This window comes from Convolutriloba macropyga, chromosome 3 (assembly GCF_964194025.1).
Source record: "Convolutriloba macropyga chromosome 3, txConMacr16.3, whole genome shotgun sequence".
Lineage (NCBI taxonomy): Eukaryota > Metazoa > Xenacoelomorpha > Acoela > Convolutidae > Convolutriloba > Convolutriloba macropyga.
The window spans coordinates 4,008,173-4,031,003 of NC_134470.1; the positions used below are offsets into that span (position 1 = coordinate 4,008,173).

General features: G+C 33.6%; 1 protein-coding gene across 1 annotated transcript in view; it reads left to right on the forward strand.

Annotated features, from left to right (window-relative positions):
- The window catches only part of LOC142335886 (uncharacterized), a 28,301-nt gene extending 17,302 nt beyond the window's left edge, over positions 1-10,999 (forward strand). Inside the window, exon 2 of the mRNA XM_075384236.1 lies at positions 6,670-10,999. Within this exon, the coding sequence (XP_075240351.1) occupies positions 6,670-9,944 (3,275 nt within the window). The 3' untranslated portion in view covers positions 9,945-10,999. The remainder of the gene's footprint in view (positions 1-6,669) is intronic.
- The last annotated feature ends 11,832 nt before the right edge of the window (positions 11,000-22,831 follow it).

A 22,831-nucleotide genomic window follows, 5' to 3' on the forward strand; every position in this document is an offset into this window, starting at 1 on the left:
CTATTTTGTAGAATTGTGGAATCAACGGAGGGAGTTTTTGAAAGTTGCTCTCATTTCCGATTAAATAAAGGTCAAACAAAATTTTAAGTAATATTTGCCAGTTTCTGCGGGCTCTTAAGCTAAGCCCACACCCCATCAATCAATTGAAAATTGACATAATTTATGTTGCAGAGATCTGCACAAATTCTGAATACTTGATAACAGAACAACAGAAAACCTATCTTTTTGAGAAAAAATTGTTCTATTTTCTGTTGATAGTTCCTGAAGCTTCGAAGCAATTTCTAATTGAAGCTCTCAACTGGGTTTTAATTGACAATTTTGCTGAAATGGAGATTTGAAGCAATCAATATTATTTTCGTTTGATTAAGAAAAGGATTATTCAATTCAAGATTCTTTTGGAGAAAGAAAATGCTAATTTATAAAACCACGCAATGTCTAGTAAACTTGCATCCTTATTTTAACATTGTCTATTTTGAACAAGATGAATAAGTTGGTTCTCTAAGCGTAATTGAAATCCGTAAGAAAAAACTTAGGAAATAACGAGTAGAAATTGTTTTTCTTTTTTCAATTTTGATGTCTTTAGGCTTAAATTTTGTTTGATGCCTGTGATGTATTTTTGGACCCTATTTGATTAGCAGTTCAATAACCTACTTAATGGAATTTCGCTAGGGGGCCATTCAATGTTATTAATTCAAATAATAGTGTTTTCAACTTAGAATAATAAATTTTTGACAAACTTGAGACGTATGTTGAAACATTCTGTGCTGCGCACAGTGTAGCGCGAGTCGTGTTGTTTGGTTCTCTGGGAAGTAATTATTTGTGCTCTCTCAGTGGACCATATTATAATGATGATTTTTATCTCATTAAGAAAGTAACGCATGACCAATTCAAAATTGTTGCTTGACCGAATCGATGTTTTCATTGATCGTTTTGCCTAAACTTTTGAGTTCTGCTTCATCTGAATTCCTCTTGTTCGTAATTTTTGAGCAGCTGAAATCCTTTAGCACCATTTTTAATTACTGAAAGGCAAATCCAAATAGTGATTTTTTGTAAAATTATCTTACTTCTCGTTGCCCTACAAGGGTTAAACTGGCTTCTACCAAAGACGACCCAAGCCACTCTTTTGAGAGTCCTATTTGTTGGACTTGGTCGGTAAAGTTTAATGGCTTCACTCCGTTGCCTACCAAATTTAAAACCCGATACTTCGAATATAGGTATACTGATATACGATTCAGTCTATGAATTGATTAAAAAATAGTGTCAAAAAATTTGAGCAGTTTCTTAATTGCACTACAAGTTGTTTATGGTTTTTAATGTATAGGGAAATGTTAATTTTTTTTGAAAAAAAAACGTCTTGTCAGATAATTAAAAATCGAGAATCTATTAAACGGTAATTATTGAATTCTTAGCCATGCGAATGTTTTCAAAGCGGCCTCTTGTGATTGAAGTGGCAGTTTTTGTTTTTGTTGGTCCAATAAATGATTGCTTGTTGTTAGTTATGAGTTGTTGATATTTGTCTGGGCCATTTATTAGAGAATGCTTTGACAATACGCTTTTGTATTTAGACGCATTTAACTCCTACATCTTTCTCATAATTCTCAAAGATAGTAGACAAAACCTTCGAACTTTTTGACAGCTTACTTTAATATTGCTCAATTTTCAGATGTATGTGATTTTCGTATCTCTGTTAATGAGCAGTACAAGGCGAAAGTGTTCATTAATTTACCGCTTAATTAATGGATCTGAAGAGTAATTGGACAGCAAATCACGTTCTCTAGTAAATTTAACACATTTGACTACTGTTTTGGGGATCTTTTCTGTTTTGAAATCCCCCCCCGGCGTAGTGGGAATATATGTTTTATGACCCCCAGTCGCACGTGCATTATTTTCATAGTAACTTGCTATATAACAACACAGAATTTGTAAATGGGGGATCATAAAAACACTGGGGGGGGGGCAGAATAGATTCTGTTATCGAGACTCGTTGTTTATGGTTTTTAATCTATGGTCTATCGGCCATGTTTCGATAAGGCAAAAAAGTATTCACTAAAATACCTGAGGATTTAAGGCCGGCTTGATGCGGAATCCTGCTTGAATCCTTTCGTCTAATAGCTGCGGTCTCTGGTTCACACTCATCCGGAGTAACTACATACATCGGGTTATTATCGAGAAATATTAGTCATAACGAAGATTATGTTCAAAGTTTAAGAACTTAATTTCCAAAGTGTAACATGACTTGCTTAATAATAGCCCATTCCAAATGCTATGAAGGAAACTCAATTGTAACCAATTGTTTGTTAAAATATTAGTTATTGATTAAAGTATATTTAATTAAAGCATATTTTGGGATATCACGAACGTGTATTTTATTTATCAGACTACTTTCGTCTTGATGTAAATGTGATAATATGCGATTTCGACATAATTGTTGCCTTCGTTTGCCTGGTTAATATTGACACACGATCAACAGAAATCGTCCTTTTGAGCCTCTTCGTCATTTGAATCAACAATGTGTCGGGTTGATGTTTGTTATGTGGTTGATTGATTTACTTAAATCACTTTTTTCAAAAAGAGTTCGACATACTTTTCCCCCAGTATGTTTCAATGTTCACAGTTTGGTGCTCTACCACGATCTAACCTTACGCAGGTAACTATCCACTGCTGGTTCATTTGAAATAGCGATGAAATCTGTAACTATTTGCAAAATTCTTTGAGTTTTTTTATAGATGCAATGTTGAAAAAATTATTCAATGTTTATGATACTTAGCAAAATCAAGACAGGTAACCAAAATTTGGATAAACAGATAAGCTCAAATCCAATAAGTCGAAAGTGCAGTTTTAGGCTGAATCTAAAAGGTGCTCTGAAATCATGGAACATTTATTTCGTGGTGTAAAGGTCTGTTTAATTGCTCTCAAACGAAGTTTGTAGCAATTGTTTGTCCTGCTTATTCTGTAATTTTTGTAGGACTGATTTTCAGTCTGGCGGAAGAATTTTTGTGTGACTTCGTAGGAACCTGTTAAGCTCGAGTGCAATAAGTAGCCAGGCAGTTGTTCTCATAGAGGATCTCTAAGTATGTTATTCATCAAACTTGCGGGCGGAGGAGTAAAATTTGTAGTGTGGAGGGCGGTTCTTGTTGAGAACTAGTTTGAACCTCCATTTCACCCATGGAACTCAGATGTGCAGGCATAAAGTCGCGGTTTAAAAGGGAATTCTGGGTGGTTTGGATACCGTCCACTGAGTGATAGGTACCTAAACTTAAGTTAGCTCGACAGTTGTTCGTTTGTTTAATTTCTCTCGAAAGAGAAGCAATTATTGTAAACGTGTGTTCCTTTTACGACTCGAAGAGGAGTATTGGTGTTCTGCAGGTTTTTTTACGACTCGAAGAGGAGTATTGGTATTATACAGGTTTTTTTACGACTCGAAGAGGAGTATTGGTATTCAGCTGAAGTCATGACTTGAACATTTGACTTCTGTTTCCAAACAATGGACTTTAAAAGTAGCTGAGTTTGTAATGTATAGTAATTGAGAACTGATGGCAATATTCAAGGTAAAAAGGTCATTTTGAGAATTTTTGATCCTGATCCTATATGAGTCCCTCAACCTATTTAACCTACCCCTAAGATAGGATGTGGAAGATGTCTTTAAGTGTTGGTCCTATCTTTTTTTTGAAAATTTTTACCCGCCGCATTTTCCATGTTTATAACTAAATGTTTGTGTCGAGCTATTTCTTTCCCGACAAATAGACTCGTGATCTTTTCAAAATGGTTTTGAATTTTGGAACTATTACGTGAATTTAAAACTTTTTTTAGAGTTGTTTAATTGCTCTCAAACAAACTTTGTTGCGATCACATTAGTTCTGTGGTCTTTTTTTTGATATTTTTTGCGTGAATAACTTTTATCCTCAAAAACGGGATAAACAGGTAAAGCCCAGAGTGGCTGATCAGCTCTTTTAGAGCCCTACGCCTACTAGTCTCTAAGCAAGCGATTCATCAAAACTGTTCAAAGGAGGAAAATTCATGTTGTGAATCTTAGTGTTCAGAATCCCCCTCATTCACCCCCACTCATACCTCAACCCCACCCCCAGCACTCCCCCATCCACCGTCCTCCACCTGGCGATTTGGACTCCCTCATCCTCATCCAGCCCTCCGAAACCCTATCGAATGATCTCCCCTCCCCTCCCCTGATATTCGCACTCTCTTTTTGATACGCTTTTTTGCGTGATACTTGACTGAAATTTGATACGCTTTTTAATTTTTTTTGCGTGAATTCTGCTTGACTTCTTTCGGTTATTGCTTTTCATCGCTCATTCTTCTGAAAGCACTGTTGCAAAACGAACTCAAAAACAGAAACGGAAAAAAACCTTAAACCCCTTTTTTGATGCCCCAGTTTTAAACTTTCTTTTAGTTGGTCTATTAACAGGTCTAATTTTTATTGATATTGATACTAATCCCTTTATCCTTTAATTAAGAAACAGGATAAAGCGCCCTAACTCCCAATTTGTTGCGAATATTGTAGACATGTGTGTCATTTTTGTGCACATTTTCACCTGAAAATTTTGACCTTTTAAAAAGCTTCGCTCGCTTGAGAAATTTAAATTGACTTTCCGTCTTTGAAATTGGGATAAACTGGTAAAGCATGATGGCCTTAAGTATCTGAGCTGTCCTCCTAGAGCTTTAGTAGGCTTTAGTGTAGGGTTTACCGAAGCTGGTCAAAACAGAACCTCAAGGCGTGGAGGACATTATTATTTTTGGTAGGCTCCTTTTAAACCCTTTCTATGGAAATTTTGCTTTCTTGATTTTTCAACAGATCTGACATTGTGCGCAAAATGGGGATAAACTGTCAGACGAGTACATTAATTCTGCTGCACTGCTGACGCAGCAAGTGATAAGCGACCACCTAAGCTGCAGTGGAACGCTGGAGGCCAAAATTAATGGAGTAAACAGAAATTTTGCGAAATTTGGACGACCCGAACCAGTGTTCTCAGCTTAAGCTAATTCTAGTTTGAGAGCAATTTTTTTTACAAAGTTGAATCAAATTCTTAATTTTCCTCTCAAAAGTTTAATTAATCATCCCTAAATGCTCAGGACTTTATTCTGAATGTGAGTTAGACTACCCTAATAAATTTCCCTTTGTGACCTAATTATCCGGAAAAAGTAAATCCATGGCCTATTTTTGCATTTGATAACCATTTGCTTTATTTTCTTTCGTGACTCTGCTGGGTTACTGCAATAAGTCGATATAAACTGTGGTGACAAGGCTAATTTACAGAGCCTCTATTTACGAAGACAGTTGAAACATATGTCATGTCTTTTAATCAGTGCTTGACATTTTTACGGTTTTGTTTTTATTGTTTCTCGTTTCTGTATTCTAAGAATGAAAGTCAGAAACTTTTCTTATGTCTAAAATCTTTTTGTATTTTGATATCAAAGAAACATTTCGGAACTCGCGTAGACTTATAAGACAATGTTATTAAGAAAAGTTTCAATACCTATTTAATTGCCCTCGAGCGAAGTTTGAAGCAATTATTGTAAACGTGTCTTTTCTATCCCCAATTATAATGCAAGCGACTTTTTCACGCTTGTCTTCTTCATTTTTCAGTGATCTCAATTGCTCGCACCCCGAAAAACAGTTTGCCGCTAAAATAAAAGCAATTTTTAGATAGGAAATCACAAGGGCTTGATAGCGGAGTGGTTAATACTTCTGTCGGGAACTCGGGGGGGGGGGGGGGTTCAGAGCTCTCACGAGTTAGAACTTTTGCATCCATAAAGAAAGATTTATCTTGGCTACGGTCACTGACTTAAATTGCCACACTTATTGCTCGTGAGCAATTTTTCCGACGCTAGTCGCCTTTTGTTTAATTTTTTAATTGCCGATACCAAATTATTGGGGTGATTTTGAACATAAGAAATTCTATATTTTGCAGCTAAAAGTTTAGTTAAGTACAATGTTGCTCTAATTCTAACTGACGGTCTTCAGAGGATCAGAGCTATAATGATCTAATCGTTTTCATGGTCAAAGTGTATTTTAAGATTTTTCGTTATGAAAAAACAGAAGTAATTGTTTGCATTATATAATATCAGTTCTGCATCAAAAGGGGTCTTTCCCATTACAGTCCCCCACGAAATTATAGCCCCCGTTTATGGTACCATGATTGGGGGCTATAGGTTATATGACCGCTAAGATGGGGTGTAGCAATAATGGGGAAATACCCCAAAAAGGAACTGTTAGTTTTTAATGAAGTGTAAGGATGGCTTGAATTTTTTTGTATGAACACTTGATTCGTTTCAGATGTCTTCTGGATGTTTGACTTTTCAATCGAATTTTTGTGCTTGATTTCTTGTTTTTTAAATGATTCTTTTTGCTCTTTCATTTTCAATTCAAGCAAAAGAGCTCATTTGGTGGAGTTTTACTACTTAATCAAATGAAATTGGTTTTTATTTAACAATTTGAATCATTTATGTGGTCTGATAAGCTCTAACGTCATTTGTAGCTCCTTAATGAAGTTATCCACCCGCTAGAATAAAATCGAGACCGTGACTGTCGTTGGAGAGCAATCGTCCGAACGTTGGTGAGTTGAGTTTTATGATAGCTAGATGCATCTGGTCAAGGTAGACACAATAATTTGGTTCGTGGCAAAAAAGAAACCAAGATCTTATATTTGTGTTTAGGCCAGTCGGTCAGTCGCTGTGTAACATGCCATGCCATTGTACACACGTCCTGTGCTGCTAGCTTCGCACTTTTATGCATGCCAATGACACCTGGAACCCCAAATGGAACTAAACAGAGCCCCTCTATTGACGAGACTCAAGGTGGCTTCATTACAGGAGGCATCTCTTTATCTCCTGCTGGCAAGTTAGGATCCGACGAGACCGATTCTATCAATTCCACAACTACGACCACAACGTCGTCATCCCTACCGCAACCATGGTCCCAGAAATCATCGGCTGCCAACCTCCACTACGTGGGAGGGGGAGGGGGATCCGACACGTCATCGCAGAGTGCAGAAATTTCCAACCGAGGCAACTTCGCCCACCCACCGCCCCCTCAGAGTGGCATGCCTGCAACCGGAGTTAAACGAACAGTCAGTATGAAAGATGAAAATGCGCCAAGAATCAGAAAACCGAGTTTGTCACCTCGAAATGCAAGTGACCCTTGTCACATGTTAATTGATGAGATGTCGGGAAAGATTTCAACCAATTCGCCCAATTTTACCGACAATTTATCAACTCCAGATACCCAGTCATCGGCAAGTCATTCGAGGACCTCTCTCGATTCCGTCATCGAGAGAATCGACCCAGGAGTGAGAGATCAGCTCAACGTCGTCAATTTCAATCACCCCTCATTTACAGTATCGGATAATTTCAAAACTGTTGACCAGTTGGCTACCAAGGAAGTCTTCAAGAGTCTGAAGAAGGAAGAGAAAAATCAACAAAACGTTCTCTACGAGTTTCTGAACAGCGAGAAAAAGCAGACCTATAATTTGAAGTTGATCACGACTGTGTTTGAACCAGTTTTGAAATCAAGCAGTCAAAATGCAACGCATCATTTTGCACCAGTTGAAAAACTGATTGATTTCCATTTTTCTTTTTACCTGAAAATTCTGAGTTGTATAACAGTCGATATGTTGATTAAAGACGTAGGAAAAGTATTTGTTGAGGTATTCGATTGTCCTGATTATTGTGAGAAGGTTGTCGAGTATTACGGCTGGACTAAGAGACAGATTTTCAAGTCGGAGAGAATCAAAGCCCTGGAATTGGAAAACAGAAGTAAACTTGAGAAGCGATCCTTACAAGACCTGGTAGCAACTGAGGTCCAACGAGCCACCAAGTACAAACTCCTAATGGAGAATGTTTTAAAACACGCATCGCAATGCAGCGCAGACGAAAAGGAAACGCTTAATCATGCGCTGGAAGTAGTTACAAAACTGATAGCTGAAATCAACGTTCGAAAGGGAATCGAAGATTTCAAGTTCCTGATTTCAAATTCCAAACTTGACAAGTCTGAAATTGAGAAAGATCCAATTTTCAGATTCGAAATTCCTACTGGGGGACAGCCAATTGCAACAAGTAGCGTAGATAAAAAGTCGGAAGAATTTGTAATTGATGCATCGCAGATAGACTTAATGACTAAGCCGCATCAGGCGTATACTGTTCATTACGCTTTAATTAAATACATGCATAAAATGAAACCTCTACCTGTTATCCATAACGACCAAGTGACTAACCCAACTAGTCAAAATGATACGATGCCAGCCCAGCAACGAAAGATTTTCGGTAATTATCTCATAATCCTCTATTCGGAGTATCTTATTCTGATCGATCGAGATCCACAATCGGAGAAATTGACGTGGAAACGTTACTTGGATCCGGAGAAGTCACTTTATAGTATAATTCCTACCAAAACAATATTTCACGCCACTGTCGACTCTACAAGGCCCCTCAAAAGTGACCAAATTGCCCTGGTTACAAAACAGGAGTTGAATTTTACATGTGTTTGTTCCTCCATGCAGTTAATAGTGTTCGTTTCCACCAAAGAGGAAACAACAAAGTGGATTGACCTTTATTCTGCTTTGCTTCGGGATAACAGACGCGCTTTGGGGATGAAAAAGCCTTCAGTACGAGAACACGCTGCTTCTGACAGGGTTGCAAGTTCGGAACCCGATAATTCAGACCCAGCTTTGTTCAACTTCCAAAGCAAATTCAACTTTGAAGCTCAAGTTTCCAGCGATGAGCAACCGTATCAAACAGATGACCAGAGTATTGCCGGAGACGGTGATTTAAATCAGCTCACTGAAATCGACCAAGTTTCGCGGGACGAACGAATGAGAAAAATAGCCGAACTTCGAGGACAAGTTATAGATCTGCTGAAGCAGTCATTTGACCTCGCGAGAAGCGTCTATGACCCCGAGAATAGTTTAAAACGAGATACATTAGAGGAGTGCTTTGACCATGTTATGAACGAGCAGCTTTTATGTCTAGTAAACCGAGACCAGTGGTTGAGAAGTTTCGATACACCTCTTGTAAGCTTGCCAGGTAATTTAGACGCACACGGGGCAGCGTCAATTAATCAAATCGAGTTCTTTATCAGTGGAAAAGAAAACGAGTCGAAAGTTGCGCGTTCTGAAGTTAGCGAACAAGAAGGTGTAGCGGTCGCTCAAATTGCAAATAAGATCAAAGTTTTCTCGGATCAAAGTGTAGAACCAAACGAAGTTCATTTACAGAGGCCAGGAACTGCAGATCTTATATTACATACAAGTCGCCTGGACCAGAAAATTGGAATTCTTTCCAGTCAAATGGGCAGCGATAGTGACAGCCAACTGAATGATGTGAATCTTAAAGATCATTTTTTCGGAATTTGCGAAACTCCGGAAGAAGGTGATCAACATGGGCCAGAAACAGCCGGAAGGATTATGAATGGAACAAATACATCTGGTGATAAATATTGTGTGGATTTAGCTGACGCGGCGGATTTTGCGGGTGAGACTACAATAGACGGCAGTAAACATGATGAGAAGAATCAGGAATTGTTGTCATTATCACAGACGCCCACTCAGCAGGAATCGCAAGGCGAAGTCAACACAAGTTTCTCGGTTATTCACCACGCTGCCTCCGAAGAAAACCCGACAGGACCCGACTCAAGTAGCGATGCTGTTCAAACGACAGTTGCTACGAACGAGGGCGACGAATCGTCGGAAGCCGAATACGAAGAATGTAATAATGACTTAGGCGTCGAAATCGTGAGCCAGGATGCCAATTGTACAAAGACCGTCGGGGTACTAGCAAGTGAACAAAATTTGGACTCCAGCAAACCGCAGAATGATTCTGGAATGACGGGCCCGAAGCTGGAAGCTTCAATTGTTGGCGAGGAAAAGAGACCAGTTGCTGACAATACGAATGAAGAGGAGTCGGAATACGATACGATTGACGTTGCTGCGTCCGAATAACCGGTAAACTTGATCGTTTTACGCAATGCTTGGCTCTCAATGATTCAATTAAGGCGGAACTTGTTATAGCAGATAGTCAAGATTACGGAACTATTTACTCGATTTAGTAAAATTTTCAGGATAATTTTTGTCAGTTAACTTATTTATTATTTTATATTTTCAGCATTAAGTTAGATTACTTTTCATATTGTGTCCTGATAATTATATTTCATGCTTTTGACAGGCAGAATTGTTGGTTATATGCAAATTTACTCTTATTTTTGATATATTATATTCGTTATTTGATCTGGTGCATATAAATTTTCTAGGATGATAAATCATTTAGTTTAACTCTCTAGCTCTCGATTGCTGTTGTTTTTGCTGTTGTAAAAGCGTAGTTATATCCATGATCTTATTCTTACTAATAAAATTTGCTTCACTAAACTAGAAGTGTTGAATGCACGCAACTGTTGTGTTTCCTGTGTGATATCGTTTTATATAACTAACGATCAAGACATCCTTTCAATTTCCACCAATTCCCTCTAACTTGTAGAATTTTCCATATTACCTTTCCCTAGTCAATCTGAATCCACTACGAACTAATTTCCATCAAATGTTCACTCCTTATTATCTTAAGTTAAATTCGAGTTATGAACAAGTTTACGTGAAAACTTCAATCATTCAGAAATCGGAGCAGGAATTTTCTAGAATATTTTTGCCCTATTCTCAGAAAGAAAATATTTGCCTCACTTCTTTCTTCGTTATCTCTTTTTATATAAATTTGGAGTTGTCTAATTTATAACCGTATATTAACTAGCGAGCATAAATTTATGAATCATAATCTCATTAAATGTTGCACAACACACGCATTAAGTGATCAGCGACTACCACCACCACATCAACAAACAACCAGAAAGCCGAAAGATGGTCGGCCGAATGACATTTATTGATAATACTAGTACTACTATTACTAATCAACCCTTTTCCCATTTAGATTAGATTTGAGATGATTTTTGTTAAATAACTATTGAATAATCGTCTAATTTGTTGGCTCAATTTACATCTTGGATTATTTACCCATTTTTAACGTTTCAATTTACTGAGCGAAAAGATATCTAGCTGAAGCTAGAGCGGTCAAAAGTTCTGCAAATGTTTTTCTAACTTCAAAGCATTTTTAAAAATCATCACAAACGTCTGAAAGTATATAAGACAGCTGGTGAATGAATTCATTAATTTTGAACACGCACAATCTGTTACACAGACGTGAAAAAAGTATAAGTAAGGCCACACGCATGTTCAAAACACGGACACTTTACCTTGATTGTTATTCGAGCTGAAGAACAAAAGCAAATGCTTGATAATAAATGCAGATGAGTAAAATTGATGAAGTTAAGAAATTACATCTGATATTTGACATCAGAATGACAAGTTAACATTTTGAATAGGAAGTGTTGAAAGCATCACAATATAATATTTGGGTAACATTTAGTAACAGCAGTAGTGGATAAAAAAGGGATACCAGCCACCAGTAAAATTCGACCCTTTCTCCTAACGCTAATCGCGCCTGTCGAATCGGATCGAATTTTACTGCTTGCTGCTATCCCTGTTTTATCCACTACTACATATTCACTCTAAGTCTAACATTAAATTATGAAATGGCTAAATTCTGGAAAATAATAAGCTCGTTTGCAAATTCACTTATATACATCACAAAATATTATTTCTTGTCTATACTACAATTTTATATTAAACCTTTCAGCATATTCCTTGAATCTATCTTTGGTATGTGTATATCTAAATCTATTAAGATAGATGCACAATCTGCATCTTCCATTTCTAAACCTAAAGAAAGAAATATGTTTGTAAACTTTACACATATTACACGCCAGATATTGATCTGGATTATCATAATGGTCTTCCAAATGTTTAATATAATTTTTTACTTTAACTATATTTTTACATATATAACAACCATATTCTAATTCTTCGCAATCATTACAACATTCTTTCCAAGGCTTATTTTTAAACTTATCACACTTCATTTTTTCACTTTCGAAATTTTTTTTTCCAAAATTTTCCCTAATAAATTACACCATGTCTCACTCAACAAACAGTAATGTCACAAGTGTGAACTTCTGCGACGTCTGTAATTTATCCTTTGAAACAAAGAAGGGTTTATACAGACATCAATCATACGATCCCAAACATAAAGAACTATTGGAGAAAATGTTTGATTCTGATTTGGATGAGGCTATAACTGAAGCCTCAACTAAAACTGAAGCCTCAACTAAAACTATAGAGAAAATGTATGATTCGGATGGAGACTTTATATATGTCAAACCTTCTACTAAAACTGTAACTAAAGATGTTATTAAAACTAAAACTAAACCCGACGACAATATCTACACCAGAATTAACTTTGAATGTAAAGAATGTCATGAAGAATTTAGGAATAAAATAACTAACTACTCACTCATATAGTCACAATCGCATGTATTTAGAAAACACAGAAGACTTTGATATAAACTCCAGTCAGAACATGAGAGAATTTTATTATGGATAAAGGTGGGAATTACATTGAAGATATAGACGAAGCAACTAATTACTCATTAGAGGAAATTAAAAACTGTTACCAGTTTAGAAAAGTTAAGAGGATTAAATATAAGGTCACGGCCGAGTGTGAGTATAAGAAGAGAACCAAAGAAGAAGTTAAAATTGCAAAAATATTCTTCAACACCGTCTATTTTGAAAAGGAGATATATGAAGGTTATGGCTACGACTTCGAATTTCTTGGATTGAGAAGTATTCAGTTAAACATTGAACCAACTAAGGCATCTATTGGTAATTATATAGATTTACCCCCTGATCGCAAAAACTCTAAATCGATATTAAATATACGTAGTTATAAATACAACTGTTTGCAACTAACTATTACTGCTTGGTTACATCCTGCTATGGATCCACAAAGTGACTTTGCCAATCACGCAACACGCGAGAGTAAATATGTAAATAATCTAATTGAAGCACGACAACGAGATGAAGATGATTTTGCTTATATAATAAGAATACAAAAATTGTACAATATTAATATTTGGATATACACACCTTGTGGTGGGGTAAAGTAGAATTGTTTAAACCAGTGGATGATTTTGATAAAGATAGAAAAGATGTCAGAATATTGGTTTGGGGAGATGGTACTACAGAACACTGCTCTAATTAAAAACATAGAAACCTTGTTAGATCGACCAAATAGAATGAATAAGAAAGTCTATTACTGTGATAGATGTACATATTGGTTTGATTCACAAATTAAATACGACAAACATGAATGTAACAACTCTTTCAAACCCGAGGTTGTTTGTCCTAAGAAGAAAATTACTTTTATAAATGAACACAAACGTCAGAACATAAAAATATTATAACTGCTGATATAGAATGTTGTGTCACCAACGTCTCGACCTCAACTAGCAAATATGTAATAGCTGAACACAAACCAATAAGTGTGGGTTACATCTGGCAGGGTAATTTCAATTACTACTTCGGTCTTGATTGTCTCAAAAGATTTGCTAGTGATCTATTAGAAATAGAAACTGAGAAGAACTTCAAGCGCAACAAATAATTGATATTCAATGAAGACGATAATTTATATCATGAGATAATAACACTTGTCATATCTGCCGTAAAACATGTATTAATAAAGTAAGAGATCTTTGTCATGGAACTGGTAAATATAGAGGACCAGCATGTAAGATATGTAATTTGAGGTATAAACAACAAAACTTCATTCCTGTAATAATATTCCACAATGGCTCTCGCTATGACTTCAACCTACTATTCAGCGAACTCTTTAAACAGAATAATGATAAAGAAAAGTAGATAACATACCACTAGCTGCTGGTAAGTCTAATAAGTTTAGCATTGGTTGTCTTAAATTCTTAGACAGTTATAACTTCTTAGCTATGCCTCTAGATCAAATGGCAAAGATATACGGGTGTAAAACTAAAACATTATATCCATATGAATACTTTGGTTTAGACAACTTGGGAACCAAGACAAAGTCGTAAGACTTTGAAGCTTCCAATGGTAGCAAAGCTACCTACCAAGAAGTTGTAGGTAATCTAAATATAGAAAACTTCAAATCCTCTCTATCTAATCAATTACCAAGACAAGAAGAAGTCGATAACTTTAATAAAGACAACAGTCATAAAACTGGTAAAGATCTAACTATAGAGTATTTACAAAAGGATGTGGAAATATTAGACTACTGCATGAATGAATATGTTAAACTAAGTATGAAAGAATTCAAGCTCAATCCCCTACACTTTGCAAGTCTGCCAGGCTATAGTTTTGATTGTTGGTTAATGTCAAGCGGTGTAACATTAGATACATTACAAGATAAACAAATGCTGGATGATTTCGTTGAGGCAAAGAGAGGTGGCATATGTGGTATAAAGGGTGATAGATATATTAATAACAGTGATGGTAAGTCCATATGGTACATAGACGCAAACAACCTAAATGGTTATGCAATGATGCAAAAACTACCAAAAACTACCAATTTACTACTACTACTACTCTAGATGCAATATTGAATACTCCAGATGATAGTGATTATGGTTACTATATAGTTTGTGATATTGATTATACTAATAGTTGTAAAGACAGAACAGAACAGTTAGCTTTAATGCCTCATAAGAGAAAGATAAATGATAATGAATTGGGATATCGAGAAAGAGATGGAGGCAAAGCAAGATCAGTGGAATTAATCTTTGATCAAAACAACAAAACAATATATGGTTCATTATAGGATGTTAAAGTTGTATGTTAAGATAGGAGTAAAAGTAACCAAATTACATAGAGCAATTAATTTAAACAAGATTATATATGTAGAGATTATATACAAAACAATACAAATAAAAGAGCAGCAGCTAAAACTGAACCAGAAAAAGATATAAGGAAATTAATAAACAATTCACTATATGGAAGAATGTGCATGAATCCCCTACACTTCCTTCAAAGTAAGTTCTTACATGATGAAGAAAAGATAATGAAAGGTATAAGTAAACCAACATTTAAGAATATAACTAGATACAAGGATTATAGCCAAACTGAATATATAAAAAAACAGAATATGATTTTCCAGTATATGTAGGTGTTACTATCTTAGAATTAAGTAAATTACACATGTATGATGTATTCTATAATATTCTTCAACCAACTCTCAAAGATCTGCAACTCCATTATATGGATACTGATAGTTTTGTTTTAAGTTTTAGCGAGGGTAATGTCGACAATCAACACATGGACTTATCCAATCTCGAACCTTCAATCAAAACTAATAATAAAGTTCCAGGCAAATTCAAACATGAATTAGGTAGTAAAGTTATAGAAGAGTTTATAGTCCTGTCACCAAAGACATATAGCTTCAAAGACTACACCAATAAAACTAATGAGAAAGGAATAAAGAATTGTACCAATGTTAAACATGCAGAATATTATAATGCACTATTGTATAAAACAGAGAGAACTGTAGATGAATGTAGAATACAAAAAGTTGGTGATAACATGACAAAAACAAAAACAAGTAAGATTAGTCTAAACACATTTGAAGATAAAAGATTTTATGTAAATAACATTAAAGGCTATCCTCATGATGAGAATCTTTATCTATTCAAAAGAGATCTAGTAAATAAAATTAAGAATGCATGATTAGATGGAGACAAAGACCTACTGGTTAATAATATTCTAGAACTAACCAATAATGATGATAGAAAGTTAAATGAAGCTGCTCTTAGATTATGTAATGACCTTATAAAAATGACTAAACTAGAAACACTTATAAAATTAAACAATCTAGAAAAACAAAACAGAAGAAATAGATTAGAAGATAAATTAAAACAAAAAGAATATTATGGTGAAATAGAAGATTTATTTGATCCTTTAACTAAAACACTAAATGCAAACAATGAACACAATCTAGCATTAAGTGAACTAAACATGCAGAGCAATAGATTGGCAAAATCAAGAGTTAGATAAACAAACTAAGATGATCCAGCAAGCTGGTTTCCAGATCGGTGATACTGCTTCGCAGATCGATGAAAACAGTTCCAAGATTAATGAAGCGTTAAAGGGGACCATAAAGGAAAATCAAGATATAGCACCAGTTTTTGTCGATACAAAGACAGTCAATATTCTTCATTTAATGGGGGGTCAAACTTATCCCCGATTAAAATTAGAACTCGTAGATTTACCTACTAGGAGATATAAAATGAATGGTGTTAATATAACTCTAGAGCACGGTGCATTTTTAGTTAGGGATAATGTATATGAGTTTTCGGAAGGATTTACTGATTTTCTTACTAAATCAAATGTAACATATGATGATAATATTGATCAAGATGTTTTTTTAGTTGAAAGAGTTCTTACTAATTAAAATAACCGAAACTACGACTAACCCAACAGCTCCGAGTGAGAGATTGCTATATCCAGATTTGTCATCAGTATCAGAACGATTAACTAATGAAAAGATTCGAGCCAATAATAATTTTATTAATAATATTAACATTATAAAAGATATTAAAAATTATTATGAAACTGAAACTAATAACTATAATAAGAAGTTAAGTAGATATAAGAATTATATTAACGTAGCCGAGATAACAGAAATAGTATTATCATCTATACCAACAACGGCAACAACAACATCAGTTGCATTAACAGGTATAGGATTACCTTATTCTATACCAACAGCTTTTGCTACAGCAACTGTTTGTGGTTCATTATCAAAAACAATTAATACTAAAATAAGAAATAAAATTAAGTATTCACAAATGTATTTTTTAAGTAAACAGATTAGCGAAAAGTTTAATAAACTATATACTAAATCAATGAATGATAATAAAATAGATAATGATGAATATAATGAATTAGTCAAGGTATATGAAGAATATAAGAAGAACAAGAAAAATAAGTTGAGTGTTTATTTTAGATTAAAGCTATTAGTGCTTAGTAATAACAATGTTCTTAATAATAATAATATTAGTTTTAATATTTATCCTGGAACTGGCTTCGCAGATAGATAGATATAGAGTTTTGACTGCAAATATAGTCTTAGTCTTAGCCATAACTAAATTATCTTTTCTTGGTACCTAAGTATAAACCTCTTCCTTTTTGTACTACCTTTATACCTTCACCAGTAATTGCAAATTTAATTAAATCAGGTGTGGCTGATAAAGCAGCTCTAGGTTTTCTAGATGCAGCTGCACTTCCTCTTTTACTTGCTTTTTCTAATGCTCTTACTGGATTATTAGCAACTTTCTTTCCAAAGTTAACCGAAGCTTTACCAACACTTTTGAAATCTTTCAATCCCTCTGCTTCTGTTGTTGCATCACTGACAGTCATTGACTTATTTCTCTTACATTTAACACAATTACCCTTCAACAAATTAGTACCTTTTGAAGTAATATAACCTCTTATGTTATTAGTACCACTATAATGTCTACCACCAACATAATATGAATTAGTTTTAAATTTCTGTAAAAGACTCATTTCTATATATAAAAAATAATGGAAGTTAAAAAGTATAATCCTTTTGTTGTTATGAATAAACATAAACCTAAAGCTAAGCCCAAGACAAAGTTTGAAGCAAAAGGTTTATCTCTAGAGAATGAAAAGAAATTAGATATTATTTATGCTAGGGGCTTTGTTAAGACTAGTAGGAATTAGTTTAGAGCTGTGGGGCTTTGCCCATCCGCGAAGCGATTTCACCGATCAGGGAACCTGCTTTGCATATGTTTCACCATAACTATGACTATAACAATGACTATAATTAAGATATCAAATCAACTATCTTATTACCATGACTATTAACACTAATAACCTTTCTAGTTAATACTAATGCATGACATATAACATCGGCAACTGCAGCACTAAATTTAAAATTAAGTTGTATTGGTTGTGGGCCTATTTGGTCACTTTGATAGCTAGTATCAGATACTTTTATTCTATAACTACTTTTGAATATTCTATGATTTATATATGGTTTTTTTATGTTGTAGCCCATTATAATCTTTATTAAAGCTAACAATCTCTTCAAAAGCCTCATTATAATTATTGGTAATATAATTAAAATTCATTCTATCCTCGGGATAAAACTCACTACCAATCTTAAAATAACATTCAGTAACGTTCCTTATATCAAATGTACTTGCATCATGAGTTTGTTCATTAACATTATTATTTTGAAAACCAACTATTATATATTGTGGTCGTTCTATACCACTTTCCATACCTAGATCAAGCAGGAAGTTAGTAGCATTGGGTACATTCTTATAAAATGTCTTTCTTTCATAATAACTAAATTCTACATAATTCTTTTAAAACCTTTTGCACAATAATTCTATTGTCATTACTAGGATCAAAACTAGGCACACACCATATATCTCTAATTTCTATATTACCATCATTAGCAACTGCATCAGCACCAGCATTAACTCTAAATAGAGCTCTATCATTATTATTTCTTTTTAATATTAGTTTAAATCCTAAACCATATATAATCTTTTCTAAATCATTTACAAAACCAAATAGACCACTTATCTTAATCATCTTATACATATGACCTTGTTCTGCAGCAATATGGTCTCTTTTAAGATGACTGGCTCTATTGCCTTGATGTCTAGCAAAACCACTCTCATATTCATCATCAGTACTAGTTAATAACTTATACATCAATAGATTAGGATGACAATGATCTATATATTCAATAGTCCTACCACCACTAGATTCAAGCTTAACTGAACTAAATATTGCAATCAAACCATAATTAACTAATCTGATATTAGAATTATTAGCAAATACACCACCAGCATCATCTGATACAAAAAACTCTGCCTCTAGATACGAATCATTCAAACCTAAATGATTCTCTTCTCTATTGAGAATGATATTAATATTGGTATTAACCGTATTCATTGTTGCTAGATTATTAGGTTTATTTTTTATAATCTTACTTTTGTGTGTATCATTGTTATAACCATAAGTTGTATCCAAATTAAAGTTCATTTTTGTAATTCAAAAATTTAACTTTAACTATTACTCTAACTATAATTATAACTATAACTATGACTATAACCAAAGTTATAATTATAACTACAAATATAATCTAATATTTGAATATAATAAATTGACTGACAGTTTAATCACGGGAAACACAACTTCGTTAATCTTATATGAACTACGAAAGATAAATGAAACTGAATGATAAAGCCAACAGAAAAGTTTAACTTTAGTGAACCTATACTTAACTCATCAAAATTAGGTTTAGTTGGATTATCGGTTTATAATTCGGTGTTGAATGTGAATAGAAGGAACAATCATTTCATATATGATATCAAGGCTGAAACATGGTCAGATACCCGTATTTTAGCTATTATACCAGGAGCATACGAATTTTTCGAAATAGCAGAATTAATAAAAGAAGAAACTAATGGTAATGTTATAATAGAATCTGATAAGAATACAATGAAAAGTTTAATGGAGGTAAAACAAGGTGCAATAAACTTTGACATCGAAAATTCAATAGCCCATTACTGGGCTTTAGAAAAATAGTATATGAACAAGGTAAATATACATCTCAGAAAATTGTTGATATCATGGATTTTAGTACTATTAACTTTTATTGCAATAGTAAATCTGGTGTTGAAGATAATGGCAATAACGCAGACATAATATATACTTTTACTCTAACAGAACCACCAGGTTACTTGATAAATATTATACCAACTAATGATAGAATGTAACTAATGATAGAATAGAATATATAGAGTTTCATATTAAAGATGAGCATGGAAGACCTATAGACTTTAATGGCGGTGTATTAAGTTTTACTTTACATCTGACTTAGTCAGCTGGTCGAAGACCCGTCAGCGAAGCTGCTTCGCAGATCTGGTGTAACCAGCTGGGCAGAGCCGCCATCTAGTATAGATAAAAACTACAAAACTCTCCGATCCCAATTAATTCTTAGTTTACCATTTATATTTTTATTTTTAGTTATATCAATGACAATGTAATTATAAGGCTCCTTCCATACCTTATTACATATATTAGCAAGATAATTATAAATAAGTTCAACACTATTAAAGAAATCTTGATATATAGATATCAGGACTTTACTTCTTTGTTCAAATAAAATAAATAGATTACAATTCTCTCTAACACTCTGTCTATCTATTGTGAACAGATTTTGATTAAATTATGTCATATTACAATTATTATGTCCACCCCTACAAAAGTATTCATTAATAACTGGTTATTTGGCTCTAACATCATCGAATATCATAACTTTCTTTAATTCTTTCGGTAGTTGATCGGGAGAGGGAAAATCTTTTATATCTTTAACAAACTCAACATCTGCTTTATCGTCAACAGAGTTGCGACTTCGTCGATTATAACTCTCTACACCTTCTTATTGATCACCAGTAGGACCAATGATGTATAGCTTATCAAAGTATATTCTAGCCAGAATTAATTATTTAAATAAGAATGTTTTACCACCTTCACTAGGACCAGATATTATACATCTAAAGTTCTCTGGGAGTGTAGCTTCTGTAATTATATTATCATCATTTAGCCACGATTGTAGATCTTCATTTATGTTTACAGAGATATTGTTACTAAGACATTCTTTGTTGTTAGGTTTACCCCTTTGATGTTTTTCATCAAATATTTATATAAAATTATCATTAACATTATCATTATCATTAACATTATCATTATCATTAACATTATCTCTATCATTAACATTATCATTAACCTTATCATTATTAGTAAAGCTACTTCGTAGATCATTATTATTAACATTATCATTATTAGCAAAGCTACTTTTTAGATCATTATAATTAACATTATCATTAACATTAACAATATAATTATCATTATCATTAACATTATATTTATCATTAGCATTACAACCTAAACAAAAACACTCATTATGTATTCCTGAATGTTTACATTGATTAACTAGAATTTTCAAAGCATTGTTAATTCTAAATCCGCTATCAAAAAGATAGATCAAGTATAAACAATAAGCCCCACAAGAAGATTCATCATATTGTTGTATTCTTTCATTAGAGCCTAGATCAATATATTCTTCTAAAAATAATGGTGGGGTTTCTACACCAAAACTATCAAAGTAATACACCGGACCACCTTCTCTTCTTATAACTAAAACCCAATGTGTACATTCAGTTGGATGTAAATTCACAATAATGTTGACGTCAGGTTCACTTGTGTTATCTGTGTTATCTCTCATAACAATTTCAATTGGTGTTAGACTTGTATCTTTTCCTATATCTTTTTTTCTGATCACTCATAGCATTATTATCAATATTAAATTTATTATTGAATTCCTCAAAAGTCAGGATAAGCATTTTTAATAGGTATAAAAATGGAGACAGGTAGCGCAGTTATAAGTTTTATTTTCTTAATTGGAATTTGTTATATAAAATATGATTCAATACCAAGTAAATATGCAAAAGTAGAAGAAAGCTTTAGTGGATTTATGAAAAGGAGTCTAGTTAGATTTGAATAAGAAAAATCACCATTACATACTATTGTTTATGGTGGTACTGGTACAGGCAAAACATATTTTATTAGAAAATATTTAAAATTATATTTAGATCCGCGAACATACTCCGTCTCTGGTAAACCAAGCGGTTACACCGATCAAAACCAAAACCAAGATCGGCGAAGCAGTTTCGTAAACTACGAACAAAGTTCGTTCACCGATCAAGCTAAAAATATAATCATAGTATGTAAAGATGATACAGATTGGATAGATCTTGAGACTGGTGAGCTTTATATTGGGTTTAATTCATGGGAAATAAATATGATCACATCAAAAAAATAAGTCTAAATTCAAAGATAGTGTAATAGTACTTGATGATATGGGTGATAAGTTAAATAAGGATATAGTTTTTTATTTCACAGGAGGAAGACATTATAATATTCAACTGATTGTAATGTGTCATAAACCAGTCCAAATAATTAATACAGCAAGAATGAGTTGTGATGCTATTTTTTTAACAACTTATGATGAAGTTTATCTATTTAAAATTTTTAATGAAATATATAAACGTTAACATAACTTCAATAAAACAATTAGTGAGTTAATTAGTAACTATTATAATTGTACAGACGGAATGTCAGATGAACTTCGTTATGGTATAATTAAATATAATAGGAAAGACAATATTTTTTTTACTATTGATAAAAATAGAACTATGATATTCGAGATTCGAGAGATGGTTTCCTTGATTTAAGGAGTTTAAAAGATAAATTAGAAAGTGAAGAAAAAAAATAAACTTAAAGCATATATGAAGCCACTCATGATAAATGCTACAGATAGAAATACTATTAATCATAATAATTATCAGTTCTACCTTAATAAACTTCTTACATTAAAAGGTATTAAAATACAGAATGATGTTTCAACACAAGAAAAAGTTAAAGCGGATGGTTTTAGAATAATATCAACTATTTTTGGAATTATAAGTCCGGTTTTATGATATATAATTATATATATCCTGATACAATAGTAAAAACTGCTGGGGTTGTAGCAATGGGTGCAAGTAGTATGTTAAGTAGAGCAGCAAGTACATTAGTTAATTATGGTTATGGAGAAGATCTGCAAAGCATGTTGGAGAACCAAGGGCAGAGCTCATTCGCAGATGATTTACATAGTGGCTTTGCTAATACAATAGAAAAAATACAAGAAGAATGTATAGATTAGGAGAAGGGAACTTTAAATAGAAAGGGACAAAAGTATGTAAGTAAACTCTATGAAAATAATGAAGAATTTAGAGAAGAAATTATAAATTTTGTTAGAGATAAAAAAAGAATTAGACCTT